The following is a 19,398-nucleotide window of genomic DNA, read 5'->3' as shown; positions in this document are numbered from 1 at the left end:
CAACGCGAAGACTTCTTTGCTCTGTGGGCTTGTTTATAAACTGCTTTCAGTGTTTGCAACAAAAATTGCATGCAAACTGCTAGGCACTGCAACTTTTGTTTTCCCTTGGCCACTAAGCCATCAGCCCAGACCCAAGCGAGCTGTTGCACAGTGGCATCCTCCCACAGACGTATTGCTAATGTGATGAGAACTGTCTCAGACCTTCTCTGTGTTAAGGAAATTCATTCTGGATCAGTGATTGTTTCACAGAAGCAGACACCTATTACAAATATGGCACACTGGCACAAAGCAGGGTGTTAATTCCTAATGGTGTATGTCAAATTGGTGCCTGCTTATCCCCCTCTGAATTTTTTTGGCTGGGGCTGGGAAGAGGGGACTCAGTTAGCTACCCACCTCCTATCAAAGAATCAGGGGAAGTCCAACATCTGTAAAAGACTTAACATAAGCAATGCCTCAATAATCTGGTTTTTCTTCTGAATTTGCTGAGAGCATGTGATGTTGCAAGGGAGTTGTATTCACCCCACTTTTCACACCCCAGGGCGGGTTGAGGCACCCAGCTTCACACATGTCATGATCCCCATCCCAGAACACCCTTGATGCTTTCCTAATTGTCAGCTCAGCCAAAGTAGCTGATTGGGATGAATCTTTGGGAAGTGACCTAGTGTGAAGAAGAGCCAGCATTTCCACCTTTGCAAGTTGGATGCTTGCAAATATTTTTTTATAATTTGTAAGCACTTTTTGTTCTGGGTTACAATGGCGGAGATGGCCACACTGTCCTTCAAGATAAACCGGCATGGGGCTAACACATTTCTGAGCCCCTCCCTCTCCCCATGTCTCTTTCCCCCCCCCCCCCCCCCCCCCACTTCCCCCATCCCCTCAACCCCTGGTGAATTACATTGTTAAAGAATTTATACCTCATTTAAATATTCATGCAGTTTATACCCAAAGCCAGGCTTCGGCTGAAGTATATAAAGGTAGCATAAGTCAAAATTTGATTCACTATATTTACAGGTGACGGCTTGGACAACAGTGTAGCTTCCCCCAGCACAGGTGATGATGATGATCCAGATAAGGACAAAAAGCGACATAAAAAGCGTGGCATCTTTCCCAAAGTAGCCACAAATATCATGAGGGCATGGCTGTTCCAGCATCTAACAGTAAGTGAACTCTAGATCACATATGCAAAATAAAACATGGATAATGTCATAGTTGTAGTAGTCATAGAAAGCAAAAAATACATATGATGTTGCTTCCAGGCAGTAGAGGGACTTTTCTGAGCAGAGTTGTTGTTGTTGCCTCATTTGCTAGATGCCAGGGGAAGAGCATAGAGCGTATGTTTTTATGGTATGGGGGTTTTTTGTGTGTGTGTGTTGTTTTTAATTTGTTTGTTTGAGACACAATTGTTAAGAGGACATCACTGCCAAATGTGATTTTTACTTAAAGCTTATATGAACACAGCCTCGCAGACCTGTCCTGCTTTGCAGTGGGTATCACTGCATTGGAGCACAGAGCAGCATTTGGTCCCTGGTTCTATGCTCCAGAGAATTGCAGAAAACAATTGGGGAAATTAAAAAACAAAGCCAAAAGCAAACAAAGACCTTATTCAGATGTTTGTCAGGGATCATCAGAAGCTTCATGATGAAAGGTCTGAATGTATCTGGTTTAATAGCAAAGTATAATTTTTTTCTTTGAGACATTCTCATTCCCAGAGTGTAAGTTACCCCTGTATTTAATGTTAGGAAGTGATGGGGGTATGCACATTTATTTCTGTTACCACAGCTACCTGTATGGGGTTATTTATTCCGGGGATTAGAAATCAAAGCTCTGTACAGGTATGTGGGGTTAAGCTGGATGCTGCAGCTGCTCTCAAGGCTTTATAATACACACCACACCTTCAAACATTAGCCATTAGAAAAGTGTTTCTAATGCCATTCTCCTTCTTCATCAAATTGTAGTGATCTGTCACTGTGTTTTTATCCACCGTGGGGATCTGCGCTTTGAGCCCCAGATTTTTTGCCTCGGCCTTTCTGTGCCAGGAGGATAAGGGTCAGGAAAGGGCTGCTAGGGTGTGTGCAGGTGGTGGTGAAGAAGGGCTCCTGTCTCTAACCCCAGTAGCTGACTGTCCTCTGCCTGTAGCTAGGGTCAAGATGAAACTAGAAGCTGGCCAGCTTGCTCAGCCCTGGTGGGAGCTGTGCCAAGGGTGTACTCGTAAAGAGGAGGAAATGCTCATGCACATCACCCCTCCATCCACTGCTGAGCCAAGAAACTAGATATCTGCCATGACTCTTGTCAGCACGGGGATCAGGCAGGGAATCCTGTCCTGTGCGGTCCTGGGTTGCTATGAATGAACCTTCATGTTGGAGCCCTGCTCCTTGGAGGCCAGAGAGGGCCTCAGATATTTCCAGGTTAATCTCTCTGGCAGACTCCATGTCAGCCATTCCCCAGCTTTGCCAGGTCCTCAGCCCTGTCTGGTTCAGTGCCATCACTTCCCAAAGGCTGAGGTCCCTTTGGTGTTGATGGCTCCTCCTTTGCAGGTCCTCACCCAAGATGAGTTGACACCTGGTATCTCTCTGCAGGTAGATGTGAGGTTAAGGACTTCCTCTCAGAACAGTCCATGGCTGCTGTGCTAGCAGCAGTTCTCACACCAGCCTGATGTACCTGTTAGGTACTGTTAGGTTCAGGAATCAGGGGAGGCCCTGGAAGCTCTGCAGTCAGGACAAGGCATACTAAGGAATGCTGAACAACTGCTTGTCAGTTCCTGTAGTTTCCAGTGAGGAATTGCAAATTAAGTACTATAAATATTTTTTTCCTGAAAATGGCCTGTTTCTGTGTTTGTGCCAGTAAATAAAGCATCACCTAAATCTGAGCACAAGAACACAAAGGTCAATACTGGCAAACTGTTTGAGCAGTCTTCAGTGCACTCTTAGCCTAGGCATTCCAAATGCCTTCCTGGGAATATGGCAGAAGGCTACAGGGTATCTCTAAAAAGCCGTTGTGGTGGGAGCCACCCTGTGTAGAGCATTTAACTACATGAGCTTGACCTGACCCTGCAGCTAATTTAATGCTTAGTCTCAGGACCAGGGAACAGATTGAACAGACCCCCTCGCTGTTTCACCTGTATTAGGTGCAGGGTTTTAGTGGCTTTTTGCTCTTCTCCTGTGTGATAATAGTGTTCAAAAGAGGAGAGTGCCTACTGAGCATGCTCCAGGCTCCTAGCAGCCCCTGGGAGACAATATCTGGATATCTGCTTGTAAGGTGGTCTCTGCTTCTGGAAGACTCAAATACAGAAAGAACCATTCCCTCCAGGACCCATGCAATGCTGCATTTTCTACCTTGTAATGCTGAGCTAAAGCTTGCTTTAAAAATCCACCATCCCCTGTGCAGAGCCAACCCAGCCATGTGAAGCATGCAGTTTTTTTGCAGGGCAGCATGGTAGATTCAGATTTATCTGATCAATTCAGTAAAACAGAATTGGTTTATCCAGTCTGACCTCCAGGCATGACCTTGAAACACCCTAAGTAGGATCTTGGACAGTTTCTTTGAATTAAAACATGTCTGGAGAACATTGTAGGCTCTTCCAAGCGCTGGAGCAGCAGAGCATGTTCACAGGCTGCTTGAGGTGCAAAAAACACCAAAACATACCCAGGCCCAAAAAATGGCTGTGATAAGAGCTGAGGAATAGTGGGGGGAGAGACTGAAGGAATTAAAACTCCTGTTCATTTTTGAGGGCATCTGGGCTTCATGGCTGCTCTTATGACACTGCACAATGGTATTGGTGGTGTCCCCACCTGACGTCCTTCCTGCAGGAGGGAGATCATCGTGAGGAAACCAGAGATCCCATACAGTTTTTTTATTTATTTATTTACCCAATTATTTATCGGTGGATTTGGTCTTCTGTAGGGTCAACACAAAGTCCTGCATAAAGTGGGAGGTGAGGAAAGACAGAGGGATGGTTCTGTTTAGGCAGACTGTCTGTCATGACTGATGATACCTCTCTTTTGCCCCCAGCACTTTACCTGCCTTCACTTTGCCATCTGAAAAATGGCAGAGAAGAAATGAGCAGCAGTTAAGTGCAAAATCCAGCATCCCATTGACCATTGGTGCTTCCTAACTGGGGTGTTAGTTGGGAGTCCTTTTCAAAAGCAGAGTTTTTTTTTTCACAATTGTAATATTAATACACATCAGTGGCATGGAATTAAATAAAATAGTCAGCAATTGCTATGTCTGTCATACTAATAATTATTGGTTGGAAAAACCTAAAATAAATATTGGACAATTATAGTCTTTCAAAAGTGGATAGGTTGGGTTAGTGCCTTCTATGCAGTTATTCCATCTCCAAGAGCTTTAAGTCTTCCTCTGTGTACTGACTTCATTTCCGAAGGTTTGTCCCCTAGTTCTTGTTTCACACTCAGGAGGAAATTAATTTTTTTCTCTCCGGATGCTGAAGTGTTTGAGCAGTAGTTCCCACTCAGTGTCAGGCTCCAGCACCACCGAACCACACCCCCCCCCACCCCGCCCCAGTATTTTGACTGATGTGCAGAACTGAGTTGACATATGCCCAGAGGGTAGGCAAGCACTGTCCTCTCCAGATGCAGGCAGTATGCTCTGAAGCTTTTCAAGAGATAAATCAGGGGATAAATTCATCCAAATTGCCCTTTTTTCCCCTCTTGGAATAATAACAATAAAACCAATCAGCTAAAACAATTGCAAAAGTGCTGACCAGACTCACACTTGCAGGATATTTTTTTAACTGTTTGGTGTTCTAATTTCATTTTGCTTAAACATCTGGGTTGGAAGAGCTGCTCAGGTAGGCTGTTAGTTGGGCAAAATGTAGTTGTGGAGCTTGTCAAAATTTTTCATGGTAGTTTATGACACCATCTCACGAATTTGGAGGTGTATGAAATCTGGTTTTAGGATTTTGCTATAAATTTGAGATGGAAGCTTGTTACTGTCTAGAACAAAAGAAAAAATAAAAGAAGAAGAAGAATTTGGTGAAGAACAGCTAAAGTTGGGTCAAAATTGAGAAGAGTCTTGTGGAGTGGCATCAGATGAGCATTAAAAGCCATGGCAGGGTCTGGATGAGGGACTGAGGCAAACCAGTTCTGTGCTTTGCTTTAGAAAGTCACCCTAAGGATAAATTCAGGGTGTGTTGCAGCCCAGCAATGTTTTGCAGGCCTTTAAGACTTCTAAAAATTTAAAAAAAATTTTTTTTTCCTTGGTCACTTAACATTCAGGGGTCATCTCTCCCCCCAAATTTTTCAAGCATATCTCCTCACTGTAATGTACATCCCTCAGTGGAATAAGGGAAAAGCTTGGGGGAGGGGAATTAAAAGATAATCTTGCTTACAGTTAAATCTGTGTAAATTTATTTGTGGCAACAGAGTTAGTTTCTGCTTCAGCCCATCCTAGGCTTTTGTCCCAGCAATGGTATTATTGGTATAAATTGGTATTTGGAATTGATATAAATACCTTTTTGTTCAAAACTAGGAGAAGGGAGTTTGTGGGCTATCTTTTCAAGTGTTTTTACTCATTGCGAATACTCTGCATCCTTTAAATCCAGCTTAATTTAAAATGTTGGGATTCAAACCTCATTTTGGGGATTATACAGTGTAATTGGTTTGTTATATGATGAGTATTTGATGATCTTCACATTCATTATCTAATCAGGCAAAAAAAAGCCATAAAATTATAATCCCAAAAGATGTTTAATAACAATTTAAACTATTGAAGGCTTTATTTAAGCACATTAGGGGATTATAAACTACTCCCTTTTAATGGTGCCAAGAGGTAGATTCGAGGACTTCAAACACCTTTTAAAAAACAAATTGCCATGATTTAAAAAAAAATGAATGGGTTGAGGATTTCTTTCATGTAAATCCCATAATTTAATCATTATTTTTAACTGCTTTTAAAACAATTTCCTTAAGTGGTTAAATCTTACTGAAAGGAGAGACTGAGCAGAAAGTAAAAGACATGGCTGAAAGATGTTGGCTTTAAAGTGAAAGGATTTTTTCTATTATGTATCTGTATTTTTAACCTTTATTGATTACTTGATGCCATGATACGAAACAAGAAAATTAAAAATAAGCAATATGCAATCTATTTAGTAAAGCTGTTATCTGTAAAAGAATTTACTGGAAGTAGATAATTTGAATGTAGTGGAGAAAAATAGTCCCCATCACTTCAAGGATGTTGTGACAGAAAACTTATGCCATTTAATTCTGTAAGTTTTCTCTTTATATTAATATTTTACTGGCTAAAATAAAGTCAAAAAAGTCTTTAAAGTCAAAACAAGTTGATTTCATGTCTTTTCTCATCCCTCCATAGTTATGAGATTTTGCCTTGGGGGAAGCATGGGGTTAATTTGGCTGCCTGCCCCTACTCCCATGTGGGATGCTTGCCTGGTTTTGGAAAGGAGTATAGTGAAAGGGTAGATGGGTACAAAACTTAGGGTACTGAAAACATGGAAAGGGGAGAATACTTGGCTAAACCAAGTTTTCTTTGTTCTTCTCTTGAGAGATTTGGAAGCATTAAAACAAAATAACACCCCTTCCCTTCTCCCGCCTAGAAAGTGCAGCTTACAGTGACTCTCCATCCTGCACCAACTGGTACTTGCTCTGCAAAATGCCAGAGGGCTCCTGGAGCTCATCTGCGTAACAGGGGTCAGATTTCCATATATTGGACTCAGAATGGGTGGGGGTGTCCTCCCACTTTATCCCAAATACGCAAGTCTCCTCTTTGACTTGATTTTATTGTGGACGAAGCTGTAAAAAGCTTTCTTCCACATCTGTAAGACTTCTCAGTGCCAGCTGTCCCAAATTCCTGGGAAAAGCCAAGCTTTTTAGCTTGTCTTGAGTCACTCATGCACCGCCATCCCCTTGACTGGGAAGGTGGGAGCCAGGGCTTTTCCTGCTCCTGGCAGCGGGAAGACCTGTCAGGACAACCAACAAAAGCGTCTACCCCCACAAGGAGGGTCCTCAGCTCCCTTCTGCTGGGGGAGGTGCTGTGGCAGTCTTCTTCATTGGCAGAAAATGCAGAATGTTTTTGTGGGAGAAGATAATTGTTCTGAGGCTCTGTCCCAATTGAGTTGAGAGCTCCAGAAAAGAGGACAAAGAGTATTTAGGTAGCTGTGTTTGAATTAACTTCTTAACCCTTCAGAGTTTTATGGAGGACAGTGACTGTTGAAACCTCCGGCATTTTCTTCAGTTGTCATCAAATCTGTGGCTCTGACCTGCTGCCCAACTTCCAAGGATTGGTCCATTTTCTAGCATGAGGGAAATTTTGCTGTTTTAAAAGGAAACGGTTGGGTTTTGGGTGATACCCTTGGCAATGCTGCTGTGCTCCAGTTTCATGATTTCTTGGAAAGAGCATGTCTCATGCACTGTCTTGTAGATCATTTAAGTTGTCAGTGCTGAGCTGTCCTACAAAACTTTGGTTTTAGAACAGAAAGGAAAAATAGAGGATGCTTTAGTCAGTTAGTTCAAGGAAAGCAGATTATTTACTGAGGCTCTTCTCACATTCAGAAGTGTGGTATAGTTACAGCATCTGTTTTTTTTAACACCTGTGATTTAGCTCCACTTCTATTGAAGACAGCCATAATGTCTTAAACTACAGGGTATGTGACATCTCATCGGGGCTCCTCACAGGTCTTGGGAATGGCAGTGATCCAGGGAAGTATTTTGGTTGAAATCAGAAGTTGGCAATAACCTGAGTAAACAAGATTTTACAGAGAGAGAGAGAGAGAGTGTGTGTGTGTGTGTGTGTGTGTGTGTGTGTGTGTGTCTATTCCCAAAGGACTATCCTGCCTTTTCCCCAATTTCCCGCAGTTTCTAGCTTGGAGGCACTATTGTGCCAATGTGGAAGCCACTAGCACATTAAAGAATTTGAATTATTTTGAAGCTGCTGAAACACATTAGTATTTCGACACGAGCAGAATTTCACATCTGAGTAGAAGCAAGGGAATACTGAAAACTTGAAACATGATAAACATTAATTCAGATGCTAAATTACACTTGCTCTGGTTGTACTAGAACTCCTTTTGTTTGCATAAATATTCTTGGAAATGAGTTAACCAGCAAGAATGTTTGCAGTAATAAGAATTTTTAAGTCAGCAGTAGATGCTTTGCTTTTTTCTCCACCCTCTCCTTTCTTTTTATATTTGCAGCTGTGATATTTTGCGTGCAGCTTCATTTTTTTAAATTAGCCTCCTCCAGTCAAGACACGGCAATGTGTTACACGATGCACTGTCCTTCTGCAGTCAAAGCAGATGTACAAAACTCAAGTATCACCTTTGGAAGGGGGACAGAGAGGGAGGGAAGAAGTTTGGTCACCAATTTTTAAATCTGGAAGTATCCGTGGAAATATTTTGGCGAATAGTTTGCACTATGAAGTGCATTAAAGGCAGCAACAGTATCTTGGCAAGCAGTGGGTGAGCAGGAAATGAGGATAAATTAATGGGCTTGTTCATTATTAGTTGTTTATTTAGCTTGTCCTCTAACACAGTTGCTACAAAAGAGCCTATGTTGATTCTCAGATATGCTTATGTGTGTAAGCACCAGTTAATTTTTTGCTGGAAATCTAACTCTTGAAGCAGTTTCACAGAATGCCAGTGTGTAGCAAATGACTGAATCAGATCAGGTAAAGTGCCAAAATATGAGGCACCAAACCAGTTGGGCACATATCTGATGTGATGTGTTAATCTGTGGTGTAAGATAAGCTGCCTTTCAAACAGGGTCACATTTGGAAGTGGTACATCAAGTTGTGTAAGATGCATTCCCTTGCTTTGGCATACACTATCCTACATCTGTTTGCATGAACTTAACCCTTGTCTGGATAAACCAAAGCAGTGATATTGTGGTGACTATAGTCTTTTTGTTACTCCAAAGAGGCATGAGAAGTGACTTGGCTTTTTACCCATTTTAAAAAAGTTTTGTTTCCCTTTTCCTGCATTTACCTTCAGCTACACAGAATCTGCACTGTTACAGCTTACATGCTTTTACTTGTTGCACTCATTCAAGAGACTCTAATTCCTAATATTAAGTACTTATGTTTGCTGTCTGCCCATCAAAATTCCCAGAGAAAAATGTTCCTTTGGACGCGAACCTTTTTTTTTGATGGTGTAAGTTGAAATTTTCCATGGGTAAGGCCATCCTTTCCAACAAAATGCTCAGCTGAAAATCCAATTTTCAATATTCATGGAGTCATTATTCATGGAACAAATGTATTCATAGAATTTTTAAGGTTGGAAAAGACCTTTAAGATCATCAAGTCCAACCAATCTTATCTTATTGATGAGTCATCATGGTGCTTCTAGCTTCTCACCCTCTAAGCTACAGCAGTGCTAAATATATGTGTAGAGAGAAGGTAAGTAGGCAGAAAAGAGTTTAAGTTAATATGTAGTTATCTAATTTACCTTGCCTTTTGCATCATTGCCTGATTTAGACCCAGAGTATTTAGTGGAGTGCTCGTTTCACTTCAGTGGCGGGCCATCATTTTAATAAGGCAAGGTCTAGGAGCCTTACCACTTCATCTTTTGCTTTATGAAGCAGAAACTTCTGCCCAGAAAATACTTCTCAGATTTTAGATATAGCATGAATATTCTTTTCTTGGCTACTAGTTGGCCCCTTCTAATCCAACCTGTACAGCATTACACATTTGGAAGTACTTTAAAAAAAAACCTGACCACAACAGAACTTTTTCTCACAATGGGTCCTCTGTCCCAGTGATCCAAAAAGCAAGGTAGTCATGTTAGTGACACTAAAGTGGTCGCTTCGGTCACATCAGTAAAACCAAGGGGCAGCTCATGATATAAAGATGTTTTCCAGGATCTGTTTTTGAGCTCAGAAAATGATGGGACTTTGCCTTGGGTGCCTTGCTCTGTTGATTGCTCTAAAGTCAGCTTTGAAGAGAAACTCTTCTTCCTAGGCCATCCTTATTCATGTCAGACAGAGCTTTTGGGGTTTCTAATGATATTTTTGGAAAGGTAAATGCCATATTAGACAATCTGGCTAGTTAATAGTTTCACTGGCAGAACTCCGCTGATTTGCTGTGGATTTTGTGCTGATGCAGGAATGGCACTGTGCTTGTGTGGGAAAGGCAGAGAGGATAAACCCTTGATTTCATTGCTGAAACCTGAGCATGGGTCTGTCAGTGCAGCAGGTTGTAAACCCCAGAGGGCTGTAAGATGCAGTTGGGGTCAGAATAATTTTGAAACTGGTAATAACCCAAACATTAGGATTCTTATGAATAAAATGCAATTTTAGTAATGTTTTCATAAACAGCAGTAATGGTGGCAGTTTAGTAAACAGTGGCATTACTTGCATCAAAATAGCACCACATTGGCTTTTAAATTACTCCACCTGTCTGTATGAATAGGATTTTCAATGTGGAGGCATACAGACAGCTGCTGCTAATGTTTTTTTTTTCTCCCTGTGTAGATAGTGTTGGCAAATCTTCAGCCATCAAGGCTGGTTTCTGATGTAAAATGGTGCCTGACCTACTGGCTTTGGTGCTACAAAAGGAGCAGCTTTAATTACTAATGGTCGTGTTTTAGTTTTGTACTTGTTGATGTACAAAATGTCATTTTAGAGCTGTGTAACCTCTGGTTCACTTCCACCAGCGATGGTACACTGGATGCAATTATTTTCAAAATAATTTGTATTCCTTGGTGGCAGCTTGCAATCTTGCCTTGTTAACTCTCAGATAATTAGCAGGGGTCTGGTCCTTCAGGTCTCTGTGCCCCTAAGTCTCACTGGTACCCCACACCTTGGAGGGCTGTCCTGGATGAAAGCGAAATTGCGCTTACAAATCCCACTTGATTTATTTCTGGGATTGTTCCCTCCCTTGCAGTAGGTGTGTATAATACCCAGAAATTCGTGGAATCAGTTTTGTCCTCTAACCCCTGGTAAACTAGAGAGTTTATGTGGAGGCAGAGTCGGGGCAGGCTGCCTCTCTTCCCAGTTATGAACAAAAGGATAAGGCGATGCACTGCCTGGTCCTGTTGTGCTGGGCTGAGTTTGGTCAGAATGATCCAGTTACCAGCCTCATGTCAGACCTTAAAAGGGTTAAAGATGTTAATGGTGCCGTTAAAAATCCAGCTTGCCAATGAGCTATTTTGTGCAAATGGTATAAATATAAGATACACTTGTCTGGCTCATTTGCAAGCATTCTTTTTGACTTCTTTCACACAACTGGTGTTTTTGTGTTTAATTTAACAAGAAATGAGTAGTAAATGAAAGCTGCTGCCTGAAATCCCACTGTGAGCGTGTTTTGCACTTGGCTCCCCAGTGAAAAGGCAATTTGTGAAATTATGTGATAGAGTAATTAGATGAAGCCGGGGCTTCTGATTGTTGCCATGCGTATGTGGTAAAGGTTTGCTGGGGAAAAAAAAAATAAAAACACGGATTATTACCCTGGCAAGTTGGCTCAAGGCTTCTTCATTTATTTGTAAACAGAATATTTAGTGACCGCATAGGAAGTAGCTGTAATCACCAGCTCGTAAAGAAACCACAGCAGAGCTTTTGGATTTTTACAGAGTGCTCATGTAAAATTTAAGCTGGGAGGCAGAATCCCTGTTAATGTAATTAGGATCTAATTTACCACCCTTTGCACACAGATGTAATAATGTCTAGATATTTATTCTATCTTTAAGCACATTACATATACCTCAGTGCAGCAGTTACTGAACAGAAACAGGTGTGAGCGCTTTCCGGATTTCATTTTTACACTGTAAACACACAGCGATTTAAAGGGAAATATTTACCAAAAAAAGAAAAAAAAAGAGGGGAAAGAATGTCTGCAAATGAGGCAGTAATGGACAGTTGCCCTTTATGTACTGATGGATTTCTCAATGGTTAAGTAAATTAAAGCAAATGCTAGAAAAATCAATAGGCTTGCAGAGTCTTGGTTGTGCCTCATAGACTTCAGGACAGAATGACAGATGTGGTGCATATGACCCATTTAAGTATTAATGCTTGGGAAATTGCCTCTGCGTGCAAGGTTATAGGCCTAGAAATATTGTTATATTAAATTACAGACAATGATATTTTTAAGTATATATGGAATTTATACGTTTCAGTTTAGTTGCTCTTTGGCATTACATTTGTCCTGGAAGATTAGTTGCGGAGTTGTTTCTCTGGAACGGTAAATCAGGTTTAAAAAATGTTTGAACAGTGAATTGTCTTTCCAGGGCTGCTGCAGACCAGCGAGCATGTTGCACACTATGGGGGGACAGTGATTGTGTTAAATAAGAGCCACATAGCCAATGTGTTCACTAGTAAATGTAGCATGTAAGCAAGCCTAAATTAAATATCATTCAAAGACATCTTTTGAAATGGTGAGAGGGCTGGCAGGGTAACACAAGGCTGCTATTAAATTGGGTATTCTGTATGACTAAACACAAAGTAAGATCCAAAGTGCGTGGTCAAGATGAGCTAAGTAAGGTAACCACCAAGACGGATCTTTCTCACCATCTTCCCCACGTGCTGCAATTAGAAGGGATGAGTTTGCATGGGTAGAATGAGTAAGAACTGACCCCACATAGAAATTCTTCTGAAATAGAGATGTTATGATTAATCCAAGCAGCAGACAAGCTCTAGATGAGATAGTGTTTGCCATCTCTGATTTCTGTCATTTCTTGCTGTACTTCCACCCAGGCAGCAGGGAAGTAGAACAAGTTAATTGTCTCTTTGTGGCATCTCTGGCAGGAAGAGCGTGAAAATAGCTGGGACCCTGATTTTGGTGTTGGCATGAAGGCAGAGCAGTGTGTTGGCCGTGCTCGCTGTCGGTGACAGCCCAGCATACCTTGCCAGTTATCCTGACTTCACCCCAAACACCTGTTTCTGTGAAGGGAGCAGCGGATGCATTTTATATACAACTGCCATGTTTAATATTGGAAAGGAGCTTTAGACTTTGTCAGTACCACTGCTATTCCTTGCTGAAGCCACTACATAGGAAGTGTTGTTGTTTTCCTCTGAAACATTAATTTTCATGTTTTACTTCCATTTGTTCAATAGATATTTTTCCCTTTTTTTATTTTTTTTCCCTTGATTATCTCTGATATTTGATGTTTGGGTACCACTGCCTCTCTCTTTTTCGACTTTTCCCTAAAGCATGAAAACTCACTGTAGAATAAAGCAGAACCGTCCTGAGGGGGTACAAGGGCTGCACACTGCTACTGGAAGTGCCAGTTAAACAATGACTTTGTGGAGGGGCAGATTATTACTTTTGGGCCTGTTGAGGACCTATTTGTGTATTGAGGCTGGATGAGAGCAACTGGTGCTGAGGGCTGTCAGGCCAGGGCTGAGTAATGACAGACCCTTGTCATTTGCCCGCATTCAACTTCATTGCTATGGTGACAATATGCAATGATGAAAGTGGCTGCTGAGGGTTGGACAGAATCCTCCATGGTTGCTGTAGCCGACAGCATCTTTGCAACAGCGTGTTTGAGCTGCTGATGGCCCTTGGTGTCAGAGCAGCATCAAATCTCTAATGACAGAAACTCTCCACAGATTTTTGGGTCCACAGGGATAGTGCTCACGGCATCATCACCAGTCTCAGCAGCTTCTTGCATCAGTGACAAAAATTGTCTTTGCCTGCTGTAGCTGTTTTTATATGCCTCATGGTGGATTTCCTTGATTTATTTTGTGTGACATACAAGCTAGGTAAGCTGGCGCTTACCTGCACAGCAGCATGGGGTGGCCGTGGTCCTCCTCCTGCCGCATGTAAGGCAAACACATTAATCAGCATATAGGCAATGGCTGCTTTTGTTAAATATACCTGTGAGGGGCCCTGGTGAACAGGCTCTTTTGTTCCCGACCAAGCCAGAAGGGATCAAAGGTCAGCAGGAACCCAGAAGTCATCAGTCAGGGCGAGTTTTGCTGGATCCTGGCCTTGTCAGCTCCATAGTCACCCCTGGCAACTTGGGCTGCTGCCTGCTCGCCTTTCCCACTGCCTGGCGCAGAAGTGGAGCATCTAGTCTCTCAGTTGCTGGAGAAAGATGCAGACATAAAGTCAGCATTTGAAATACAGTGTGAGCATTGCCATGTTTCTCTTTGTTATCAAAATAATTTGAGAGTGAGATTACAAAAATGCTAAGTTGGTCTTGTAGAGATCTTTTTGCTGTGTTCATCTTTAGGATGCATTTTAAGGCTGCAAATTCCTTTTCGGTTTAGTGGCAAATGGCAACCCAGAAAGAAGCAGCAGCATACTGCCAAAATGTGCTTCTATGCTTCTGCATATAAAAGTTCACTTCTAAAAAAACTTCTGGTATGGCATTTATTTCCTTTGAGCAAATCGATTTATTTTCCCTCCCCTCCCTGTGATGTTAAAGTACATTTGGCAGTAATCAGTTTATCCTTATTAGAAGCTGTGGTAAAAGGCAGAGTTGCTGAGTCAATTCACTCCATTTACTTCCCCTATTGAGCCTTAATGTGTCCCAGTCCCCACCCCTTACAGTGAAAACAACATCAATTATAGGGCTGACAGGAGCCTGGGACTCAGTGTAAGTTGCTCCTTGGGGTTATTCATCTTGCACCAAAAAAACTGGCACTCAGCAATATTCATCACTCCCCCCTACCTAAAATGATTGAGTAAACACTGAGGTGAATTATCAGAGGGGTAAAAAGGGGGGAAACTGAGTTTGAATATGTTGGAGGCAACTTTGGGCTCATATGGCAGGAGAAATAGAGCCATCAGCCAACATACAAGCTCCCCACCACTGTTTAATATTGCTGCAGATGCTGGAGGGAGGTTCAGTTACACTTACTGCTTCTCATAGCCTGACCTGCAACAGCCTTTCTATTTTGGCATCTGGGCTGGAAAAGCAGCTTCAGTCCTGGAAAAGCAGCTTCAGCACTGATGCAGCAGAGATGTGCTGGGTGCCCAACTCTCTGTCAGCACCTTAGGGAAATACATTTAAAAGACTGCTCAGTTTACAACAGTTTGCTCCCATGATATTTGTATTTATTCCAAACATCCTGAATCCCCTCCGGTGGAAAATAATTCAAAGTGGGAACCTAATTTTCGAAGTATTTTTGTGAATATGATATGGTAAAATCTTTTTCTCCAAAACCTCACAAAATAAAAAAGCATGGAATAAAACTCAGAATGTGCTTTGTTACCATTACCTCCCCTTCCTACAAAACAAAGCAAAAAAAAGCACATCCAGCCAAGCAAATCCAAACATGAAAACCTCAAACTTTGGGCTAATTTAAATTTTCAAAGTAATCTTTAAAAAAGAAAGAGGCTCTGCTTTCCTTTACCCAAAAAATATAATGCAATCACGGTAAGGGAGGAGAAATTCCCTTAGCCATACACCTGGTTTGTTTTTATGCCCGGTGCTGCGGTTAGATGGTTGTCTAAATAAACAGAGATTAGGTGGAGGGCTTTATCTCCAAGCTGGCACTGGTTATCACACTGCTTCCTCCCACTCCCTCCCTCTGATTGTGAGTTGTATAAGAAGACTTAGCAAGCATAACTTAGAGCTGATAACCTTTGAATGTTAGTTCAAGGAAGCTGTGCCATAGTAACAACAACAAAAAGAGAAATTATGCAAACTCTGTCACAGACTATTCAAACAACTGGCAATTTGACCCTAATTCTGATTTGAAAGAAAAAGTACTTGGTAAGTTTTTTTGCTTCTAGAGTTCTATTTGAATTTAGCGTGATCAATAGTATTAATATTTGAGCAGTAGTAAAAAAAAAAAAGAAAAGATTCCAGGAATAAACTCGAGTTTATTCTTCAAATCCTCTCTCCTTTGGGGATCTTACTTTAAAATTGCTTTAACAAAAGGAACCCGTAATGTTTCATTTGCCTAAATTGCTCCAGCCCTGCAGTTGAGGGTTGAATTGATCTTGATTTAGCCCTGGAAGAAGACAGTGTTGACATTTGTTTTTGATGGTAAATGAGATAAATATATATATATATATATATATATATATATACACAAGCAGGGGACATACATAAAGAGTGGCTGACAGGTGATGGGCAACTTCTGGCCCTCCATGAAAATAAACAAGAAAAGTCCTCGTGGTTCTGCATGGCTGTGAAATCAAAACATGCCTTTTCTAAGTGTATCTTGGCATGCTGATGGGCAGCATGCAACATGCAAAGAGGAGGAGAAGGGTCTTTGGGGTCTTTGCAGTGTGCCTTCCATAAAATGAAACAAACCAGCAAACCACAACCAGGGAGAGGAAGGAGGGGGAAGGCGTCCGCGCGCTACCGCAAGGCAATGTCATCACGATGTTGGGAAGCCAACTCACAGTGAGCGGGTGAGCGCGGGCATCTCTGCCCTTGTCGTTCGCATTACCGCAGTGCCACGCGCCCAGTTACACAATGCATAAAGGCGAGGGTTATTTCTAGGACAGATAATTGAACATTAATACTCGTTGACATTGTCGTAGGAATGATATGTCAAGCTGACAGGGCCTATGTGCTTGCATCTGCTGATCGGCTGCAGATGAAGGGGATGTTTGGCAGATTAGACCTGGGGCCTTGACGCTACCGAGCCAGGGATGATACAGCCATTAATCATGAGCTGCCATCTTGGGCTGCCTTCCCAAAAACAGTGGGTCCCTACTTTTGGGCATGGAGGGCATGGTTCTCAAAACGACATCAACCCTCATACATGTACGCACACCTCTGTGTGCATAAAGATTTATGTAGATGTGTAAAAAAGATTAAAGAGGAGCATCCTTGATGCTGCATACCCATGAGTGCTGCCATCATCTGAAGAAACTGTTTTCAATCTAACATGAGAATAAAAGGAAGCGGAATAGATGAGAAGTTCTCCAGAAGCATTGAGAGCATGATCAAGTTTGATGAGGTGTTTCAGATTATCTCTGTGTTAGGAAGTAAATGACATAAAAATGGTAGAATTAGTTGTTGTTTTGTTGGTTTTTTTTTTTCCTAGCATGTTTTTTGTGTCTCTCTTCTTCTGGATGTCAACAGGCCCTTCAAGGCAAGGGTGCTGTAGATAAAATAGTTACGTTGCAACCACTCTGTCCCCTTCCAGCCAAAATCCTACAAAAAGTGCCTTTCAATATAATTAAATAAAAAAATCTTCAGAAAGCGAATGCTTTTGTCACAGCATTTCTACAGCCAGACCTTGCTGCACAAGTTCAGAGGCATGAGAAGCAGATGGAAAACAATTACAGGGGCCTCTGACACTGGAGTTAGTTCTACTTTCTTAAAATAGGGCTAAACGTCATGTTTGTAATGTCTTGCGTACAGTTTGGCTCTGCATAAAACGCTACAAAATAGGGCCCTTGAGAACATCCATTATCACATTTTGGTTAACATCACAGATTTTAAAAATCCCAGTTGTAACGAAGCCATGAAATAAAGCTTTCATCTGTAAAGATCTAGTATCTCTTTGTTATTAAAATAAAGTAAGCCATTAAACAAAATATATGCATATAATAGTAAAGTTCACAATCTCCTATCATCAAAATAATAAATTCAACTTTTTTTTTTAATTGGAGCAGTCATCTTAGAAAGGTTCCTGTATAGAACAAGATCAAATGTGCCTGGTTGCTCTTTCTTTGTAACTTGTTGGTGGTGAAATTTTTTTGGCCTTTACCTACTTTCATTTAGATCTTTCTAAAATAAATGAGTTTTGTTCAGAAATGGGGGGAAAGCAGAGGGGGATTTTTGAGCTTGAATTGAAAAGATTTATTGTATCTTGTTACTGTTCTTGTGAATTGTTAATGGCCATCACATCAGAAATGTGCTGAAAGCAACACGCAATCTCGGTACTTTTGCTTCCAAATATGTGGATTGTCTCTTTTATGGTAGTTTCTGTGAAGGCATCTGCATGCGTGTGGTGCTTGATGTGCTCAGATCTTGAAAGAGATCCGGCAAGAAAGATGCTCAGGCCAGGGATGGGGTGGGCACTGGCTGCTTACAGCTGACTCTGTTTGGGCTTTTGAAAAGCCCCTTCCAAAAACCCCTGTCCTGGCCTCATCCATTCATCATCCCATAGAAGATACCCACCGAGGGTCTCACTTTACAGGAGATATCCTTTAGGCAGCCCAGGCTTTGGCCATGTTCACTTCAGCTAAGGGCCAGCTCTAAAGTTAGGCAGGTGAAGACAGTTTTGCCATTTCAGGGCTCATCCCCAAGTGCTGGCCAATACCAGCCCCTGGGAAATGCTTCACACCATGAATATTTCCACTGAAATGCAAAGCTTGGTTCCACCAACCCTCTCTGAGGGAGGATACAGTTAGGTCTTTGGAGGCTTTTGAAATCCAAGTGAAATTGGTAGAGACCTGCATTGAATTTGGGGGAAAAGATTATTTTTTATGAGGGAGTTCTCTTGGTCCAAGAAGTTTTCCAAGAGGGAAGAGCTAAGCATTTTAATGACATTTTTAAAAGGATGAGAATCAATGCATAGTGAATTTGTGGGCAAATACATGTGCCTTTTCCCAACTCTCACCAGATCTAAATTGCACTTTTTTTTGATGCACGTTCTTGTGCGTAGAAATTTCATCCTGGGAACATGTATCTGCTTTATTCTGAAATTGGTTAGCATTAGCAGACTTGTTTCTTTGCTGAGTTGGGTACATGATTAATTAGAGCAATTGTTTTTATTTGGAGACTTCTCCATTCATCTCAGAGTTAAATTTTAAGGCCAGGCTGGTCAGAAAGTGGATTTCTGTACAGGCCTGTACCATGAAGCGAGTCAAAGGGATTTCACACAATAAATGGATGTAGATAAATTAATTCTCTAGCCAGAAAGCAGAATTGCTTAGTCAAGTTTACTGAGTTAAAACTTGTCTGTATTGTTCATGAATGCAATTGCACTGAACTTGGGTTATTTTAGCATAAGAGAACTCATTAGACCTAAGGAATGAAGGGAGAATTTATGAGGGACTCTTATTTTCAAGGTAAAAATAATGGAGAGTGAACTTAGGGGGAGGTAAAAGCTGGGATGGATAAAATGAGAGCACCTGAAATAGCTGGTTGGCTGCTGGAAAGTGAAGCCCAGCTCTAGCCCAGGTAAATTGCATTTGAATTTCAACCTCAGATCTGTATGCACTCTTCTTTGGCAGGTGTTGAATTGATAATGCCTGTGTGTTAAAGAATTCCGATTGTTTCTTTTGCCACCTTCACAGCTTATGAAAATGCAAGTAGCCCTGCCTAATGAATATTAATAAGAGTGATAGCTGGAAACACACAAGCCTGTGGCTCTTTGGAGCTTGGATGGGGTTAGCTGGAGGATTGTTGTGACTGGGAATTTACATGGTTTTTAAGAATAAACTTCCTGAAAGCTTTTACATTCTCCTTTAAAAGCTGATGTTTGTTCACAGTACCTGTTCATGTATGCATGGGGATTTTTTTCCCTTTCTAGACACATGTGAGATTAGTACTACAGATGGCATGTCCATGTTTTGTAAAAC

At 41.5% G+C, this 19,398-nt stretch overlaps 1 protein-coding gene across 3 annotated transcripts in view; it reads left to right on the top strand.

Annotated features, from left to right (window-relative positions):
• Positions 1-19,398, top strand: part of MEIS1 (Meis homeobox 1) — a 107,882-nt gene that overhangs the window by 55,496 nt on the left and 32,988 nt on the right. For all 3 annotated transcript variants that reach the window (XM_054514267.1, XM_036380097.2, XM_036380098.2), the window contains exon 8: positions 1,012-1,157. In XM_054514267.1, the coding sequence (XP_054370242.1) occupies positions 1,012-1,157 (146 nt within the window). The remainder of the gene's footprint in view (positions 1-1,011; positions 1,158-19,398) is intronic.

This window comes from Molothrus ater, chromosome 3 (assembly GCF_012460135.2).
Source record: "Molothrus ater isolate BHLD 08-10-18 breed brown headed cowbird chromosome 3, BPBGC_Mater_1.1, whole genome shotgun sequence".
Classification (NCBI taxonomy): Eukaryota; Metazoa; Chordata; class Aves; order Passeriformes; family Icteridae; genus Molothrus; species Molothrus ater.
This window is presented reverse-complemented; position numbering and strand designations above follow the sequence as displayed.